At 45.2% G+C, this 19,874-nt stretch overlaps 1 protein-coding gene across 2 annotated transcripts in view; it reads right to left on the bottom strand.

Moving 5' to 3' along the window:
- Positions 1–19,874, bottom strand: part of MAP3K14 (mitogen-activated protein kinase kinase kinase 14) — a 43,669-nt gene that overhangs the window by 2,652 nt on the left and 21,143 nt on the right. For both annotated transcript variants that reach the window (XM_072645961.1, XM_072645960.1), the window contains exons 2-15: positions 16,095–16,364; positions 14,777–14,846; positions 12,200–12,410; positions 11,513–12,082; positions 10,823–10,960; positions 6,184–6,313; positions 5,793–5,924; positions 4,627–4,731; positions 3,933–4,096; positions 3,496–3,646; positions 2,512–2,871; positions 2,189–2,295; positions 1,480–1,624; positions 275–375 (exon numbers count right to left, since the gene is read on the bottom strand). In XM_072645961.1, coding sequence (XP_072502062.1) covers positions 275–375; positions 1,480–1,624; positions 2,189–2,295; positions 2,512–2,871; positions 3,496–3,646; positions 3,933–4,096; positions 4,627–4,731; positions 5,793–5,924; positions 6,184–6,313; positions 10,823–10,960; positions 11,513–12,082; positions 12,200–12,410; positions 14,777–14,846; positions 16,095–16,344 — 2,634 coding nt within the window. In that variant the 5' untranslated portion in view covers positions 16,345–16,364. The remainder of the gene's footprint in view (positions 1–274; positions 376–1,479; positions 1,625–2,188; positions 2,296–2,511; positions 2,872–3,495; positions 3,647–3,932; positions 4,097–4,626; positions 4,732–5,792; positions 5,925–6,183; positions 6,314–10,822; positions 10,961–11,512; positions 12,083–12,199; positions 12,411–14,776; positions 14,847–16,094; positions 16,365–19,874) is intronic.

The following is a 19,874-nucleotide window of genomic DNA, read 5'->3' as shown; positions in this document are numbered from 1 at the left end:
TTCAGAGGGGCATTCAGTAGTCAATGCAGACTATGTTATGCCACTATTAAGAACCAAAACCTCTTGTGAAATAAGGCTTTTCCTTACAAGTCTGGCATTCCCCTTGCCATCATTAAGCTCAGAAGCCTCTGGTCTATCCTCCTATACTTTCCCATCTCTGGCCAGAGGCAGTCAGCAAAGGCACAAGACATCATGCCTTAGTCAGCTACTTTGTGCGCTTCCCACTTCTTTTACTTTACGATCCTGCTCCCTGAGGTGGTCTCTGCCATCTTACCTGGCTGCTGATTCCCGTAGCGATGTCTCCCACCTTGGCTCGGTGGAACTCTCGTATATGCAGGTGTTCACCGTTTAGGGACTGGATTTGGATTTTCACACCTGAAAGACAGGTTTGATCATGAGCAGGAGAGAAGTCCCAAGATGTGAGATCCTTAAAGCTGGGGAAGACTAGGGTGGGGGAATAGGATTTGAGCCTTCTGTTAAGGTTATTCTGTAATCACCTATGGATTCCCACTTATCTGAAGGAAAGAGGAAATTTATCTTTTGCCATGAAAGAAAACTGAAGAGACTATGCCTAAAGCTATTTGACTGTTTCCCCTTTAGAAGTGTTCTGCTGATACGTGGCTCTCAAATGTGAAGGGCTGCAACTGACTTTTAGGGTGTTACAGACACAGAAACACACATTCCAATTTTGATGCAGATTAATGTAGATGTTACAAAAGTAAAAGCCAAAACAGAAAATAACCCAGTGGCTATTACTCAGGTTGTGGGCAACTAAGAATTTAAACATATAACCCACTGTCTTTGATCACTGATATCCTGTACTATCCAATGCAATGCATCATCAATATGGCACTGGTAACTGGGAAGGGCTGGGGAAATTTTTTATGTGATGATGGGAGTTTCTAAGTCTACTTGCAAAGCCACAAAACCAGGCTTGTGAGCCAAGTTTCAAAATAAGGTCATTTTCTCCTGCCCTCCCTCCCTTCCCCCGTGGTCTGGCATCATCACACTGAGGATTCCAGGGCCAAGGCACAACCGCAGGGTGTCCTGGATTGTGGCAGCCACAGAGGAATTATTGAGTTCTGGGCTGACATATCCCAAGGGACCGGTTTTCTCCTTTTCCTATTCAGCTGATAAAATGAATTCATTTTCTCTTTTTGGCTCCCTTCTAAGGTGGAAGATATTATCTGCTTATCTAAGTCAGACAGGGTCCTTCCAATACCCTAAAAAGTCCAAAATTCACAAAATGTTGAAGACAAAATTTTTCCTACTGCTCTGCTGGAAAAAGCCATAGATGGAGAAGGGCTTTCATCCAGTAGCCTATTTGCTGAATAGGTGAGTCAAGTCCTGAAAACTCCTCCTGGTATGAGCTAACAGGAGAGGGAAATGACGAATGACTCAATGTTCTTGTGCAGACTGAATGTCATTCTAAAGATGTAGGGCCAGGGCAGCCTGGGCTAGGTGGGCAACTGATCCTACCATTGAAATAGCTGGGCATGTCTGTGTGCCGACTTCGCCCCAGTAGGTTGTTCCAGCTGAAACTCTGCCCATCTGCCTGACTGTTCCATGAATGGATTCCAGAGCTGAAGTTCTCTCGTAAGCTCTGAGAAACCTTGGACAGGTTCTGAAATCAAAAGGGAACAAAGTCAGCCTGCTTATTACCTGTTTTTGCAATTGCAACCCAGGAGTGAGGCTAATTTTCTGTCTGTCACATTTTGGAGAAAGGTGCCTCCTTCCTTCTAAAATGGGTAGAGAAACAGTTAAGTTCCAGACAGGATCACTGGCCCAGGTTGATACTCGTACAACCTTCAGGGATTTGAGCAGGAGCCTATGAAGGGCCTGACATAAAGGGAGAGCGAAATCATTTGAATGAGGGCCAATAAACCAATTAGTTCTGCTATGTCCTGGGGTTATCTGGACCCACTTCTATATCAGCTGAAGCTGGACTGTATTCTTCATTAAAAAGTCTCCCTATGGGATGCTGTTTTCTGATTACTAAAGGAAAGGAGATGGACAAAACTGGGGCAAAGGAATTTGCTTGCTTTTTTCTCTACTTATACCCAGGCCATTCACGAGCACCTACAAGTATCAACCAATCTAATTTCTCAATATGAACCCATCCTATGAGATACAGGCTGTGTGCATAATCGAAAGCCCCAGAATTGTCCTTGGGAAATGAGTTATTTACCTTCTCACCAGCATCAGACAGGGAGAGGCTGTCAATGCTGAGACATGAAAGCATTTGCTCCTGTTCCTCTAGGGAGTATGGCTGAGACAGGCTGTTCAGAAATAATTCTGCAAGAAACAGCAGGAGAAGATAAAAACACCAGCAGAGTGCTGACTCCCCCACCCTGGGAAGGACTCAGGTCCAGAGACCAGAGAGGCTCAAGGCAAAGCAGGGAGTCCCATTAGAGAGTGCAGAGAAGAGGACCCACAAAACACGAAGCTATGGGAAGAAGAACAGGTCCTCTCAGTGACTGGGCCTAGATGGTCTCAAGAGAAGGTCATTACCTATCTCAAGCTGCTGAAGTTCCTCATCTGAAGAGGCTGATTTTCGTTCCCCTGAAGTGTAGCCTTTGGCGGGGACATGGCCCAGGGAAGAAAGGGGCAGAGGCTCCCAGGTCCCCGACTCCTCCTGGCTCAGCCTTGGAGGCAACAACTTATTTCGCTCTGGTGGCTCTGGTGGTAAAGGTGGCTGGAGTTTGGGGGTTAAGCCCACTGCCTCAATGGCCAGCCCAGGCCCTGGAGCCTCTGGGATGAGCCTACTTGATAGAGACAAGGATTCCAGTATTTCGAGACTGTTCTCTTTGTTTGAAGGTAACTGTCTTGGTTCCTTGTACTGTCCTCTCCAAGGACTTTTCAAACCTCCCACTACAAAACACAAAGGACACCTATGTTAGATATTTTAGGGAGGATGGACACTCTTTGCACCACATCTACTTTTCTATGGGGTCCTGAGGTGGCTGGAAAGGGGATATTGGTAAGGGATCTTCATCCTGGGTGAGCTCGTGAATAGGCTGATGGAGAGACAGAGAAAGGCCCATGGGGAAGGGAATGGACATGGTTTCCAGAGTCTGGAGGATGCTTCAGAGACACACACCTATCTGGGAGTGACTTCAGTCCATTTCTTTTACTCTGCTTTTAATATTGGTAACTATATGATTAAGAAGCTGCAAACAGACTAGGGAGAAGGTCTCAATTAATAGCAAAGAGAAAATTCTGAGACTGGGGATTAGGGAAGAAAATTTCCCTGCAATGGAAGCAATCCAGAGATCCAGTTTCAGACTCCAATTGTAAACTAGTCTTCACTTGCTCCAAAAGCCCCCTTCTACTCAGAGTCAATGCTCCCGGGGAGGGGTGGGCCCACAGGATGCTATATTTGTGGACTAGATCAACAGCACAGTTTGGGAATCCTGCCTTATTTTGTCAAATGGATCTGAGGCCCCTGACTTGGAGAGAATAATAGCCTGGTCAGAGAAGTATTAAATTCCTTACCATGCTGCAATGCCAGACAGATCTTTCTCCTTAGCTCTGTGGCAGATGCCCTCTGTACAGGCTCCTTCTCCAATCCTTTCTGGATGGCCTGAGCAGTAAGAGGGGTGCAGGAGGGGGGAATCTCTCTCACAGGTGGTGGCTCATTGGCAATCTGTGAGATTCAGAAAGAAACATAGGTGGGCCTTGTCTTGAGGAATAACTCCTCTATGTTCCTTTTCTCTTCCTAACAAATACTCTGCTTTGGTGTCAAAAATGTTAAAAATTTGGCTCTAGCTTGAGACCCTGAAGAATGTACAAGCAATGGCTTGGCCTAGGGTCTCTCTACCAAAAAGAAGAACAATGTTAGGTAGGGATAGCAAAGGTCAGGCAGCAGGAAGCTGGGAGGGCACATGGATGTGGTGGTGGGGGAATCCCTGACCCATTCAGGCATCACTCACCTTGAGGCAGAGAGGCCGACTATAGTACTGGGTCCAAGGGTGACACCCATTGAGCATGTGCAGCATCATGCAGCAGCTGCTCCAGATATCTACCTTGGAGTCACAGCGTTTTCCCATCACCACTTCTGGAGCCATGTGTGTCTCGGTGCCAGGGATGTAATTCCCTACAAAGACAAGGGTAAAAACATTTCTTGGAATTCTAACAAGCAGGAGGCTGGGGGATAACCACCCACTGATCTCCCATGGTTCCCTCCAATGTCATTTTGTAAAGGTACTTTAAAGATACAAGTCTTCCAAATGAAATTCATAGTTGATGGAATCAAATTGATGAAAACACATACAGTACAATCTCTTTTTGTTAAACTTTCTATAATGGTTCTTGACATCTGTACTAAGCTTCATCTTTAATGTGCTGTGTGGAAGTCAGACAATGAAAATAAATTTATACTTAGAATCCCCAACAAGACTTTCTCAATAGAAAGGATCAGATATGGCTAAGTTAGTTTTTTCTTCAATCAAAATAAATACATTTTAAAATGCAGGGACTGGGTGAAAAGAAAGATGTCTTCAAGCATGTGAGTCAAAAATGGTAGTTTTGTTGACACTATTATTGGCCACTCAATTAACTATGGTCACAAAAGTGGGGTTAATCTAAGAACCTTGATAGATTCTGAATCTAGGAGATGGACCTTACCTGTAAGAAGGGACTTTCCCAAGCCATCAGGCTGCAAACTGGTGGAATGGCCAAAGTCACAGAGGAGGGCCCGGCTGCCATCACCAGACAAGAGAACATTGTCAGCTGTTGGGAGACCAAAGGAAGATGAGGATCAGGGAGGGGAGTGATGCTGCTTCACACACCACCCCAGCTTAGCCTGCTCTGGTCCTCAATGAGTCCATGTTCTGGCTAACTCAGAGCAGCTGGGAATGTTTCTAATTAACTTCATTACTCATAAAAGGGAGAGGGTTACAGCTCAGACTAGAACTGGACTCCAACTCTGTAAACTTCCTTCCCAAAGCTTGGTAAACTCTGTCATTCATTCCACTCCACTTTCAGTCTCTCCAGGGCAGGAGGTGCTGGTCAGTTTGGCACACGTGCCATTAAGGCAAGGCTGGCATGCAAGGAAGGAAGGGAAAAAGGATGCCCAAGATGCCCTTTTGGTGGCACTGCCTCCAGAATTCCATTTTGTAAAGTACACATTTAGCATTTCCAAACCTATTCTGGAATTGTTGATGTTAGGATGACTATTGTCAGTTCTCCAACAATACCAATTACTATAAATTACTATGGTCAGGAATCAAGAGCACTGATAACACATTTTCCCTTTGACTAGATAGATAATAGATTCTTAGCCTTTATGAGGTCAATAATTCTAGAACCTCCCCTCGGCTAACTACTCCCTATTCATCCTGCATGTAGCTTGCTTTACATATATTTGTTTGCATTTTGTCTACCACGTTAGATTGTAAACTTCCTGAAGGCAGGGACTTTGCCTCTTTTGTATCCCCAACACTTAGCTCAAGCACATAGTAGGTGCTTAATAAATACTGACTGATTGTCATAGGCTCCTTTGGCAGTCTAGTGAAACCTATAGATTTCTTCTCAGAATAATATTTTTAAATGTATCGAAAAATACACAGAATTACAAAAGAAATAAATTATAGTGAAATAGTTAAAAAAATACTTAAAAAATAAAAAGTTCACAGACCCCAGGTTAAGAACCTCTGGACTAGAGGATGATGGGTAAGGAAGTAAGAATAGGAAGACTAATCATCCAGCAAGCTGGAGTCCAGGAACTTCTGGCCAAAGGTCCTGTGAACATAACCAACTGTAGGTCAGGATGACAGGACTGTGAATTTCACCTTTCACATCTCCGTGGAGAATCCTTTGGGTATGGAGATATTCCAGCCCTTCCAAGGCTTGCCCCAAGTAATAAAGGGCTCGATCTTCCGGGAGGCAGCCCTTCTGTTTTATCAGCTGACCCAGGGAGCCACCTAAAAGGAAAAAAAATTAGTTCTAATCTTCAGATTGTGGTGTGCAAGAAAAATACTGTTGTCCTGGATCCCCCGCCTAATTAAGTATGGTCTCAGCTCCTCATCAACAAGAGTGCCTAAACACAGCAGCAACAACCTCCCGACCAGAGGGAGGAGAGACAATAAAGAATTGAGGGAGCTGAGAGAGGTCCTCACCTCCGAGGGGCCAAGAGAGATGGACTCTACAGGAGGAGGAAGGGCTTCGGCCATTGTTTCCTACCTTCCATCAGTTCCATGAAGATGTTGATCCAAGGACCTTCCTTCACAGCGCCATACAGAGGGACAAAATTGGGTGATGTCAGTCCAGCACATGCCGTTAACTCCTCTGCACGAAAAACTCCGACATGCACCTGAAAGGAACCAGAAGGGGGAGACAAAAATCAGTTGGTAACTTCAATCTATCAGAGTGGACAACAAGAGGTGGTTTATTTGGCATCCTTTCAACCAGAAATTTCTCTCCCCTTCTGGTACAATGCTAATTGTTTGTTTATGATGATAACTCTGAGGCAATGAAAGAGCATAGAATATTTTGAAAGTTATTCATGACTCAATTACAGTCAAGGTTTTATTGTTAAGTACATTTTATTTTATTTCACCAAACTTGCCCCCAAACTGGCAATCTATATTTTCAGTACACACAGCTCATTATTAACCACAATATCTTAGCACTATCCACTGATCATGCTGGAAAACAGTATTTTGTTGTATTTATTCCGCATCCATTCTCTCTTGGCATTTTGCTAAGCACTGAGTCGACTGAGAAAAACGGAATATGGTCCCTCTTCATCCGAGGATGGGGGGAGTGGGAGGAGGAACAACAGGGGTGGCTATGAGGCTCTATCTAAATTGATCACAGCTCCTATAAAATCAGCCTTCAGCCTGCTAGCATTTGGGTCTCTTATTGCAAAATCTGGCTTTCCATTCAGATTACTAGTCAGATTTTCTTGGTCACCTGTGCTTTGGATTTTTATTAAAAGGGACCTACAAGGTCACAGACCCAAGCTCTGAAATGCTCTGCACACCTTTTCCCGGTCCAATCAGAACCTCCCCTCCCCACTAGTTCTTGTTGTTCTTAGAATAAAGCACTTCTGAGCCCAGCAGAGGGTGCCAGTGTAGCAGACTCCCCTCCCCCATAGGACCCTCAAGGGATCTACAACATGGCTCATATGGGTTTTCTTAGTGATTTAGTAGAGCAAGGTAATGTTCTTGGAACAGCTAATCTAGCATAACAGAAGCTTTGATTACATGGGAAACTTTGCATGTGCTGCCTCTCTGGAGAGAATGTAGCTTTTTTAGTTATAGACAGTGTGGTAGATGGCTTAGTAAAAAGGTTTAAGAATTTACTCAAAAAATTTTTTTTAATTATCAGCCTTCCTACTTCTAAAATCCTTAACCAACTGGCACTAGGATAAGAATCTCTTCATTACTATGAAAAAATGCAAACTTGAAAGGCGTTTTTGATATTTCAAAAGATTTGTAGGTTATAACATAACCATGCAATGTTTCAGACTTAGCAGAGATTTGAGTGTTTCTGAATGCATGGGGCTGTGCTGGGCACTAGACAAAGCAAGTCAGAGACTTGCTGAGAGTCACACAGCTAGTGAGTGTCTGAGGTTGGATTTAAACTTAGATCTTTTTGCGTCCAGGCCTGGCATTCTAATCACTTTGCCACCGAGCTGCCCTTTACAAATTTGTGGCAAATCTAGAAAAAGGTCCTCTGACAACCCCAAGTTGTTCTGACCACTGATGCAAAGATTTTCAGTAATGGTACACACTTGCCATATGTGGTAAATCAGTGACTCTGATGGTTTAGAAGGAGAACCAAGAAACATTGGCATCATCATGTGGCATCTGTACTTCCGAGTTCCTCTCACAGAACTAGGAAGCATCATTTCCTGGTTTTTCTGACCCTTAGTAAGTGCTGATCCTTAACCCCTGATCCTCCCAGGCTCAAAACGTAATGGTCTATTCCTCAATACTGAACCCAAATGTACAGGCCTCCTCTTACGTCCTGCTACAAGAACAGGAGGGTTGTCTAGTGAACTGCTTTGCCAGCTACTTCTGGGGATCAGAACTCAATTAATTTGCATTGAAGAGATTTGGGTAGGGAAAGCATTGAGATGGCCAGCCGAGGCTGTCTGTAGCAGGAGATCTGTTGTTGGGAAATCTGAATGTGCCTTGGTTTGATGTATTTTTGTGTTGTCTTTGGGGGAAGTGAGAGATTCCCTACTGTTGCTGGTGCTGAGGAGTATGAGAACAGCTGAGAAGTCCAGTGGTAACATCCCTCAGAACTCAAGTGTTCACTTTCAATACACTTTACACACTTTAAACTTCCCATCCCCCTGCTGGGTGGAATGGCTAAGTGTTTTTTATGACTGAGTGGCAAACTTGAACAGAGAAGGTCAGGCATTTGGCCCTAGCCTCTAGGCAGAAGATGATGACCAATGTTGGTGAAAATTTTATGCTTCTCTCTGGGAGAGAGAGTGGAGGCGTTTAGTTATTAAGTTTATGCAGTGCTTTTGCAGGTTTGGTTAACAGTGTGGTCAGTTTACCGTAAAAGGAGATTAAACTCTAGCCTGGGGGGAGGGGAGCACGGTACATAGTAGGGTTGATGTTTGGCTCACTCCCAAATACACTGGTTGGGGACAGAAGCTGGGGGAGGAGGGAGAGAGACAAAGCATAGAAAATACATTTATTTGTTAGATGATCACCAAGGTCCTTTCCAGCTCTAACAATCTGAGAGTGACATGATATCTCCTTCCCTTCTCACCAAACTCCATGGCTGTGCCTGGCCTCACAGAACATATCACATTCTTACTCAGTCTAGATTTTAGATCTCTATGGCTAATGTCACAGCAACTGTACGTTGCAAACCATATGATGCTTTCTGTTTTTCACTTGGCCTAAACACAATACTCAGAGCCAGTTTATTAGATCCCTTTTGTTCTATGTCTGTCAGCTTATGTCTTTGAATCTAAGATTTATTCATTTAAACTCATTTTACCCTGCATCAAAGAGGTGACATTAGTGTGTTCTACCTTTTGCCTCAAATCCTTCAGCTGTTGTCACCAAGAAGAGGTCAAGAGGAGGAGCTGACAAGTACCTAACTCATGTGAGCTGTGTGCCAGAAGGTAGAAGAGGGGGCATCAGAATCAGGAAGGGCGTGGCAAGGACAAGGCTGGACACAAGGCAAGGTAGAGGTCAAGAAGGAGCAGGGCTAATATGCTTAGGGTCCTGCCATTGACTGCTCTTAGATCTTTTCCTGCCTAGTGTCATAATAATGTATCAGAGACAAAGCCCTGGATAGGCAGTCAGGTTAACTGAGTCCTGGTTAACTACAGGGGGTTAAGGACAAATCACGTTTGTTCTCTACCATAACTGCTATCCATTTGGGTGGCGAGCTCTCTGGGACATAAGCGTAGGGAAATGCATTGTGCCATGGTGGTCAGAGACCTAGCCCTAGAGTAAGAAAAACCTGAGTGAAAAACCTGCTTCAGGCCTCTACTGGCAAGTCCTTTAACTTCTGAGTGCTCCAGGCAATCTGATATGCCTACTACCTATCTGCACTGATACCAATTAATCAAGGATTTATTAAATGACTATCACGTGCCAGGTGTGTTAAGCTCCAGGGATGGAAATACACAGAATGAGCCGACATTTCAATGGGGGAGACAGCATGCATAAATAAAAATATATACAGAGTAAATATGGTTAACACATACACAAAGTACTTATTTAACACCAAGTAGTTAAATACAGGCCTGTTAGGGAGGGAGGGCACCAACATCTGGGGGACTGTGGAAGGCTTCATGCAGAAGATGGTGCCTAAGTGGCTTCTTAAAGGAAGGGAAAGACTCTTAGGAGATAATGGTTAAAAAGAGAGTGAATTCCAGGCTGGGGCAGAAGCATGGAGACCAGAAATGGAGAGTCATGAGTGAGGCACGGTTTCCCTGGATCAGAGTGTGGGAGGGAGGGTTAGTAATGTCCAATGAGGCTAGAAAGGCTTGAGCTCACCAAGAGCTCCCCACATGGATGAAATCACAAGTCTGTGTTCCTACTCCTCCTCTCGGCCACCCCTACCCCTCAACCTGGAAAAAATCCCTGAATGTTGGGGTAGAAATAGTTAAGAAACTTCAGTATCCCAGGAGTGGATTTGACACTGTTCACCTTAGAAAAAGTGCTTCAGTCTTCTGGTCTTCAATTCCGAAAGCCCATCACTCTAGAGCTGTAAGGGACCTGAGAAGCCACCTCATTCAACCCCCTCATTCGACAGATAAAGGCACCAAAGCCTAAGGAGTTACTTTGATAGGTGGTAGGCAGAATTTGAACCCAGGTCTTTAGAATGCAGAGGAGGGATCCTTTCTGCTCACCCACAGGGTTCCACCCATCTTTAAAATCAGAAGGTAAGTTCTTTTCAGCGGCAGAATTCTGCAATTCCTTCTCCTTTTATCTCATTCTGACACTGTCCCTTTCTCCGGCTGGGGGGGGTCTCTCAGTGTCCATTCTGTCCCATTCCACACTCTTGTCTGATGACAGGCTTTGTGGCTGCCTAATACCCTGGGCCTCCCACAGGGTAGCCTCAGACAATCATCACTGCATTGTTATGCCCTGCATAAATCATTTACATGAACACATACTAATAAAAACATAGTTCCTACTCTGGGCCATGGGAGAATGGCTGCTTCTCTCTTAGCCTGACCCAAGCAGACTGCACCAACAGCAGGGCTCTACCACACACCAGACTCAAAGCTGCTCAGTGATCGTCCTTGAAAGAAAGCAAGGAAGGAACACAGCTGGGCGTACGCCAGGCTTCCCACATGACTGGCGGCCCTGCTTATCCTCAAGAGCCCCCTGCATACCTTTTTGACAGCACACTGAAACCCGGTCTGCTTGTCTTCCATTCTGTACACCGCCCCAAAGGAACCTCTGCCCAGGCAGTCTTGGCTCTTGGTCCAGTGAACTTCTTCTTGGTACTCGTAATCCACTGGTTTGAGTTTCTAAAGGAAAGACACGCTAGAATCAAAGGCCAGGAATCCACACCCTGAACAATGGACGGACAAAGAACTGAGCAGGACAGAGTTTCTAAGCTATCATTTTTGGTGGTACTCCCTCAGCCCTGGTGTTTCTTACCCAAACTCTGCTTCCATCCAAAAATGACTACCCTTTTTTGAGCCCTGGCACCTTTGAGCTTTGTAAGTAAGGTTGCTGTGAAGAAAAAGGCTCCAAATTAATACCAGAGTGTCTATGGCGCAAACCACTTAAGGTTGGTGACGAACTGGCCTGGTCCCAGAGGGGTGGTCATGGACAGAGGGTCAGAAGCGCATTCTAACAGGCTCTAACAATGGATAATTCAGAATGAAGTGCCAGCTTATCATTTCTGACACCTAGTTGTGGCTATTCAGTTTCATTCAGGAAAAAAAATTTTTTCACCAGTAAGAAACTAGAAAAGGATCTTGCAGATTTTCTAAGGCTCCTGTCCCTCCCAGGTCCAGCCCCATGTTGCCTAGAGGGGATTCGTGTTGCCCTGAGGAATGCTCTTGGTGGGTTACCTCAGTGAGCAGGACGCCTTCATTCTCTTCTGTCTCAGGCACTGGGCCCTGGTGACCTGTCCCTCCTCCCTGCCAGGTCCTGGCGAGGCTGGTTAGGTTCCTGGGCTCCCCCACACTCACACTCCCTTTCAGGGCATGCACGAGATATTCCTCCACGGAAAGCTTCTCAGAGGTGTGATGCTTCGGGCAGGGAGTTTCCAGGCCTAGGCCAGACAGGTGGCGCTGGCTATCTACATGGGTCAAGTTACCCAGCAAGAAGGTCCCTAAGGGTCTGGGCTTTTGAACAAGAAGTGGGGAGAAGGGGAAAGGATGGGGAAGTCTCTTGTAGGGAGAAGAGCGCAGTAGGTCTGATTGGGGGATGAAGTCCTTGGGGTGATGAAGTTTCCACACGTGGTTCAGGCACTGCACTGGGCTGATCAGTTTATGGAGTTCAGCTCGAGGGTGGGTTTTCAGTGCTGAATGCAGGCCTGCTCCAACTTTCTCAAAAACCAACGGGCTGTGGAGCATCTCCTTTGGAGGGTTGGCGAACTGAGGGACATTGCTGAAATATGGGCCTGAGGACTCATCCTCCTAGCAGGAAAACATGAGCATTAGACCAAAGCCTCACACGAGCTCTATCACTCTACACCTGCCCCTACATCCCTGGCACCTCTGCCCACACACATTGGCAGAGCTCAGTTCACTCACCTGCACAGGGACCATGCAGCTTTCTTGCTCAGGAGTCTTAGGGAGGGGCCTGGCCAAGGGTCCACCCCTCTGGCCTGGAACCTTGGTGCTTTTCTTCTTTCGTTTCTTCCCAGTCTTATTTCGACGCTTTGCCTTCCAACAAGCAGGGGTCATTTTCCCCTCTGTTGCATGGGCTACATTGTTGGGGATTTGGTCTAGACTGTCAGATCGGCTGTCAAAGGGAGAAATGCTCTGCTTCAATGGGCATGTGCAAGAGCCTGTTGGGAGTCCCCTCCCTGCCCTCAATCCCCTGTGCCCCATTCATCCAAAGGATCATCTCAGGGATAGTAAGAACAAGCAGGTAAGAAACAGAGAGGGGTCAAGCACCAAGGATAGGGGTCAGCATCCAGATACAATAAAGGTTTGTTTTGGTCACTTCCTGAAGGAGGATTTTAGAGGGACATTTTGGAGCTGCTGTAGGCCTCCCCTCCCTATCCCCAATTCATTCTTAGAGGAACGTGATACCAGAGTGTGTACTGCTCAAACCTCTTGAGGTTGGTGCCTAACTGGCCTGGCTGGCAGTGACCTTGGAACTCTGGGAGCATGTATTTTCTATACCACTTATCTGCCCCTTTCCATACTACACTGCCTTGCATTGTTGGTTATCTTTTCATGTGTGTGCCTTATCTCCCAAGCTGCATTTACGTTTGTAAGCTCTTTTAGGACAGGGAACCATACCTTATACTTCCTTGCATGCCCCTCAAGACCTAGTGCAACATGTCCTTCAAGTCCTAGTTAAAATGCTGCCTCCTACAAGAAGCCCTTCCCAATCTCCTCTAATGGTAGTACCTTCCCTCTGGTGATTATCTCTAATTTATTTTGAATACAGCTGGTTTGTACACAGCAATTTGAACACTGTCTCCTGCATTACACTGTGAGCTCTTGCAAAGCAGAAAGTGTCTTTTTGTCTCTTTGTATCTTTAGAACTTGGTACAATGTTTGGCACACAGTGGGCACTTCTTGATAAATGACTGTTGACTTAAATAGGCAAGTCAAAGAATATTTGCTGATTTGATCTGGTGAATAAGTTTCTCAGGGCACAGAGTGGTGCTGGCTTTTCCCTTCCATTGTCCTTATCTCCCCTGGCCTGGAGAGGATGGCACTGGCAGTTCATACTGTATATAGTTGTATACAGCAAACAGCAGCAAGTCACTCTTTGCTCACACAGGTTTGCCATTTGGATTCATTCAATCATAACAGAGCATCAATTATAATGAATCTGCCTACAACCTCATCTCCACTTCTAAATTTGCTACTGACTATTCTGTAACAAAAGTCAAACAAGTCTCATTATGGGATGGTTCTGAACAGCTCTCAAGAACTAACTGAGGTTTTCTCTTTTGGCTGCAGCAGCAGTGGCAGCTATGCAGCCTGAGGGGCCCTCTGCTCTGGGCACTGAAGCTGCTCGAGCTGTGGGGGAGGGAGGGGTTGGTCCCCAGTCACTGAAGGCCCTCTGGCTCCATGTCCAAGAAAGTGCTGGGGTTGTTGTAGAGGGGGCAGGGCCATGGAGCTCCCCTGAGGGAAGGGAGGGATCTGAGGAATAGTTGATATATAACTTACGGTGAACATGAACTGTGTGAAAGTGTAAGGAATGCTGTATTTACAGTCAAGATGATGGTGATGACACCTTACAGGATTGTTCTAAAGCTTTTAAGGCGCTGTGCAAAGCGTGAAGCACTATGTAAATGTCAACCAATATCATCACTAAGACATCTGGAGTGTCAGCGGGATGGAGACCTGTCCAGCTCTCCACAACAATTTCCCGGTTCACGAGATTAATGACTCCCAATTTCCTGGATAACACAGCAGACGAGTTTTGACCAGAAAAGAAGTGGGGGAAGGGCATTCATTTTTATCAACTTAGTTGGGGTTTTTCATGTTGTCCCTATTGGGAATAAAGGGAAGGGCTCCGGGAGGAAGGGCATGCCCTCAGTATGTTGTGACTACACACAAAGAGCACAAGGCTGGGAGTCAGGGGGCTTGTGTTTAAATCCCAGACATTCACTAGCTTGGTGAACTTGGACAAGTTACTCTGTTACGTGCAGTTAACTTCTAAGGCCCTGTTTAGTTTTAAATCGATGATTCTATGAACTCCGATCACAGCAGACACTTACGTTTTAACCTCACCCCAACATTTCCCAGAGGGGCATGCAGTTTGGACACAAACAAGTGTCTCCTAAGCAGATCTGGCAGTTCAGGTAGCACATCTCTGGGACTACAAGTCAGATGCCAGCAGAGATGTTTCCCAGCACCCTCCCTGATAACAAAGGCATCAAAAGTGGAAAGAAACAAAAGTGAACCAATGCCTAAGGAGAAAGAAACCTCTAGCTTGCAAGATATAGAAGCATCTATCCATGAGCTGTGGGAAGCATCTGAAAAACTTATTTTGTGAAGAGAAAAGCTGGGCTAGCAAGCTTTGCCTGATTCCAGAAGTTATCCCCTAGGAAGTGGAGAGGGGAGTTGCTTGGGTTCAGTCAGTAGGACAAAGGAGACACCGGCTAAACCTCCCTGCCTTCCCCTTTGAAGTTGCCTCCTTACCTGTACTGTTTTGAGCCAGCAATAAAAATTCTCTCTGAAAAAGTAGGACTGAACTCTTGGCTGTTCTCACCTGTTTGAGGGGGGTGGGAAAAGGGGAAGAGAAACAACAGATGTTCAACACGTAGGTGAGTTCATGTTAACAGAAAATAAGCACCAAGGTCAAGGCACGAAAAGTTCTACAGCAACCAAGCTGCAGTGAAATAAATGGCTGTACCCTAACCCCTGTACCGCTGTCTTCCCTGTCCTTGGGCCACTTGGCCTCTTTCCACTGCCCACTTCCGGGATCCTCTTCTCCCAGCACTCATGACCCCTACAGCACCCCTCCTTTTGAGTTTTCATTCTCTTGACTGAATCTTACTGACTCTTTTCACACTGAGGCATTAGCTGGAAAAACTTTAAGAGACCATCTTCTAGTCCAATTTCTTTATTACAGATGAGGAAAATAAGGCCTAAGGAGGGGGGAGTAACTTACCCCAGAGGCAGAGATGGGATTTTATACCTTCATCTCTTTAGATGTGATTCTCTGGCTCCCCTCACATTCTCTGACATCTCTAGGCACCAATCAGAGGTGTCTAAAAGCATTCTGCAAACCTTAAGGTGCTATCTAAATGTGAGCTCTTATTACAAACTGGAGGTGGATTGGGCAGAAGGGCTTGTTTGCCTTCAAAGACCCTGAATACTTCCCTAGAAGCAGCAATGTCAGCTGAGGCCTCAAGGGGCAACTTGTGCCTAGCTCTGTTCCCCTCAAGGAGTCACTACTACTGCTGGCCTCTCCAAACTGACCTCTTTCTTTCTCAGGTAGGAAGACGACAATAGCAGGGGACAGGCCTTACAATACCAGTCTAGCAGGGCCTGAGAGCTGGCTTAGAGGTTGATGGGAGGTGTGAGGATGGATCTACCAAGTAGGTGAAGGGTCAAAGGGTACAGTTAAAAGGGGGTCTTCAAGGAAATTGGTTGATATGACACAGGCACTACTTCTCGCTGCTGCTTTCTGAGTCACCTGTGTTTCTTGCCATACATGAAGCTTCCTCCCTTTGTCGAGCATTTCTATCTACCCTGACTACAACCTTCAGAGAGGGTATGTATGTGACAGCTATTTGCAAGGTTAGGTAGCCCAGGAAATCTTGTAAACCTCTCACCAGAAGTGGGGCTTGTATCTTGGGAGAGGGTCCCCAACTACACAAGGGAGAATGAGGAAGAAATTCACTGTCTCTGGAAAGTTAAAACAAGATCCAGCCTCAATTCTGCAGAGATGATGAAGAAGTATTACTCTCTGTCCCTCCCTAGACTGAGAGCACTGGGCTGGATCACCACTTACATTCCGCCTGGGCAATGATGGAGATGGAGGCTGAGCCTCCTTCCACGCCTTCTTTGGCTGTCCCCTTGGTGATTACATCGTTCAGGATTTCCCACTGCCCGCAGAAAACCCGGTTCTTCTCCACAGTTTCAAGCTTGCACACAGAGAGGGTCTTCTTGGCTGGAATCTGGCTCTTTCCCTTGGCAAGTTCCTTCTGGTGCCCGATATCTGAGTCTGGCGCACTCTGGCACATAATCTCCATCACTGCCATCTCACAGATTCACTAAGACCCTGAGGGAAACCAAATCACGTGTTGAAAATTCTTGGATTCATTTATAACGCAATATTTTGAATTACTGTTACCTGTGTTTTGGTCTTAAGCTACAATTTCCATAAGAGTAGAGACCACACTTTAGCTAAACTTTTTACTGTCTTCCTCACCCAAGAAAAGTATTTTACACACAGTGGCAGTTAAATGTGTGTTGAATAAATCCGATTAATACCAAGGAGGAAAACGGAGTAGACTGAAGGCAGGACAAGGTTAGAAAAGGAAAACATCAGGAAAAGGAAAAGTGAGGTTTTTTTATCTTTTCATGCCATATGCCATACATCAAGGCCCAGCCTAAATACCATTACTTCCATGAATGCCCTTCTTGTCCTAACCTCCTCCTGGCCATGAATTAACATCGTAGTGCTCTGTACCCTTTGTAGGATGCTGTCACACTATTTCTTGTTTTTACCTCTCTAATAGTGCTTTCATGATATTCTGTGTAGTACAGATATCAATGTATTTGTCATATCCTTTATGGGCTATGAGTTCCTTGGGGGCTGGGACTATGTCTTATTCATCTTTGCCTGATCTGTGATGCCTTGAACACAAAAGGTACTCAAAAGTATTGTTTGAATATACATATATATTAAAATATAGAAATATTACATATTATTATAAAACAAAAAGAGGAAAAAATCTCTCACTTGACCTTTTGTAAAGTTTCATGGTAAATATCCTCCATACATGTAATATAGCAGGCAAGGTTTTTGCATCAAACACATACACACATATGACAATTTAAAAATTTATCCACAACTCTCCCCAATGAAAAAGAATTCAATTTTGTTCCTCTCGTTGTGTTCATCCTTTGTAGCTGAGGAAGACCATGCCATCAGAGAAATGATGACATGACTTGCACTTGACTTTGTTTTGAGTGAGGGAGGGCTGTGCAGGTCACCAGCCTCACTTCTCGTCCAGAGCCATCAGAATTCAGTGACCAGATATTCATCAGGGTGACTGCAGATGGCCCAGGATGCAATGGGAGACCTTGGCCCCTTTAGGCCAAGGTCTGTTCAGGTACTCACTTAGGGTGAGGTTGTTCCTCTCATAATAGAAATGCAAAGATTCTAACTGAAATAGTCCCTGTTCTCAAAGAGCTTACTTACATTCTATCACAAGAGTCAACATGTATACACATAAGAATAAATAAAACAAATTTGAGGCATTTTTGTAGGGAGAGGGAAGTAGGGAAATCATCAGAGTTCTCTTTAGGCAGGGGGTTTGAGCTGAACTTTGAAAGGAACTTGGAGATTCTAAGGGGGAAAATCAGGAAGAAGACTGAGAGGGACTGCATGTGCAAAGGTATGGAGGGAGGGAGGGGTAGAATATTGTGTGGAACACAAAGGCCAGTTTGGCTATAGTAGGGGTGGAGATGAGTATTATCTGCAAAAGCAAATAATGAACCCCCATGGGGTCATCAAGAGAGTATAGAGAGAGAGGGGAAAAGAGCCCAGGGCAGATCCTTGGGAAGGGGGTGAGCTACACTCACATTTAGGGGCAGGATGTGGATAATGAACCAGACATGGTGACTGAGGAGTGGCAGGTTGATAGGAGAACCAAGAAGAAGCAGTGTCATGAATATCCAGAAAGAGAAGGTGGTCAACAGTATCAGATGCTACATGTGTTGCAGTCAAAAAGGATAAGGATGGAGAAAGCTATACAGACTATCTGATTTAGCCATTAAGAGATCACTGGTAGCTTTGGAGAGAGCAGTTTAATTGAGTGATGAGAGAGCTGAGTCTTGGAGGAAGCCAGGAGGTGGAGCATTCCAGGCATGGTAAAAGGGGATGAGAGTGGGGGATGGAGTGTCACACATCAGGAACAGCAAGATGGTCAGTGGAGTTGGATAACAGAGCGCATGAAGTAAGGTATTAGAAAGCTGGAAAAGTTGGGGGGTCCAGTTTGTGAAGGATTTTGATCCTGGAAGTAATGGGGAGAGAGGAGGTGACAGAGTCAGATCTGAGCATTAGGAAGATGACTTTGGCTGCTAGGTGGAAGATGGAATGAAGTGGGGAAACACTGGGCAAGGGACCAACCAGAAGGTGATTGCAATGTTTCTCTGTGAGGTGATGATCTAGGATGAATGATCTGGGAGGTTACACACAGGCTGGGAAAGACCTCTAGGGATCATTTCATTCAAGTCTCTCATTTTTCAGATGATTAAAGAGGTTCAAGGAGCTAAAGCATCTTCTGTCTTCTAACCCAGTGCTATTTACCCACTGCTACTTACTTCCTTCTTTGAGTTTTTTATTTTGCAAAGAAGATGGAAGAATTGATTATTTTTCACATGAGATTTTAATTTTTTTATTCCAAACTTGACAAACGCTAACAAACACAAACATTTCCTTTTTACAAAAGATGGAAAAAGGATATTAATTCATGCCACCGTGAACCTTTATTAGAGACAGCTTAAAAAAAATATTGTCTGTGCACATGGTGTTTTCCAGTGGTAAAACACTAACATTCTTCTAAAGAAGGATGACCCTCAACCCCAAAGTATGCTAAAGACACCTGCCTTACTAGACTGATTTACTTCAGAAAATCCAGCAAACCAGTGGCATAGCAGGGACCAAAATCAAGGTATCTTGACTACTTACTTATCACAAATTTACTATCTTGGGAACACCCATCACCAGATCTAATGTAGTTTAATCCCACTCAAAATACAGCCAAGTTCCTCTCTGGAAAGCGACAGAGGTCTAGCTCAGAAAGCCTTCCATTCTTCATGGACTTAAGTGGAGGCAGCCATCTTGTTTCTGATGGGTAGCCAGCAAATGGCAATTGTCCTTCTGTTCCTAGGGTTTAGGAGAAGTTGCCCTTGCTAAGGAGAAGTGGATGCTTTGGCTTAAGCAGCCAAGTCCATACATCCCTCATGGTTTTGCTTATGACTCAACCAACTTGGCAAGCTTACAACCAAGATAACAAGAAGCACATTCAGGGGCTAACTTAACAGACAGCAGCTGCAGCCTGAGAGCACAACTGGTGAAGGACACCAGGCTAGCAGTATTAAGGTATCACCTCCCCAGGGAAACACAATGAGTGCCAGAGAGCTGTAAAGCAATCCCCTGTGGTTGGTTTTAGAGCCTTCCATCAGCCACATGACAGTGACTCAGGCACTCAGCGAACTATCCTCCAAGTTCACTCAGCTATTCTCGTGTATAATTTTGCCCAACAGCTGTGAACAACCTACTCCCCTCTCCAAGTTCTCCAAACTTCTGTATTGGGAATTAGACTGAAAAAAAAAAAGCTACAACCTGTATCAATTGCAGAAGAGATCACTGGGGAAAATGCAGAACCAAATGCTTTGTTCCTAAGATTACCTGAATATCTAGGAGACATCAGGATGTTGAAATGGCAAAGGACAAGAACAGTGATCTCCTGTCTGATATTCCCCTAGCCACGTGACAAGGCAGAGCCCAGAAATTTGGACCTAAGGAGTTAGTGACCCTAGGATGACCTACTCCTGCCTT

This window comes from Notamacropus eugenii, chromosome 2 (assembly GCF_028372415.1).
Source record: "Notamacropus eugenii isolate mMacEug1 chromosome 2, mMacEug1.pri_v2, whole genome shotgun sequence".
NCBI classification, from domain to species: Eukaryota; Metazoa; Chordata; class Mammalia; order Diprotodontia; family Macropodidae; genus Notamacropus; species Notamacropus eugenii.
This window is presented reverse-complemented; position numbering and strand designations above follow the sequence as displayed.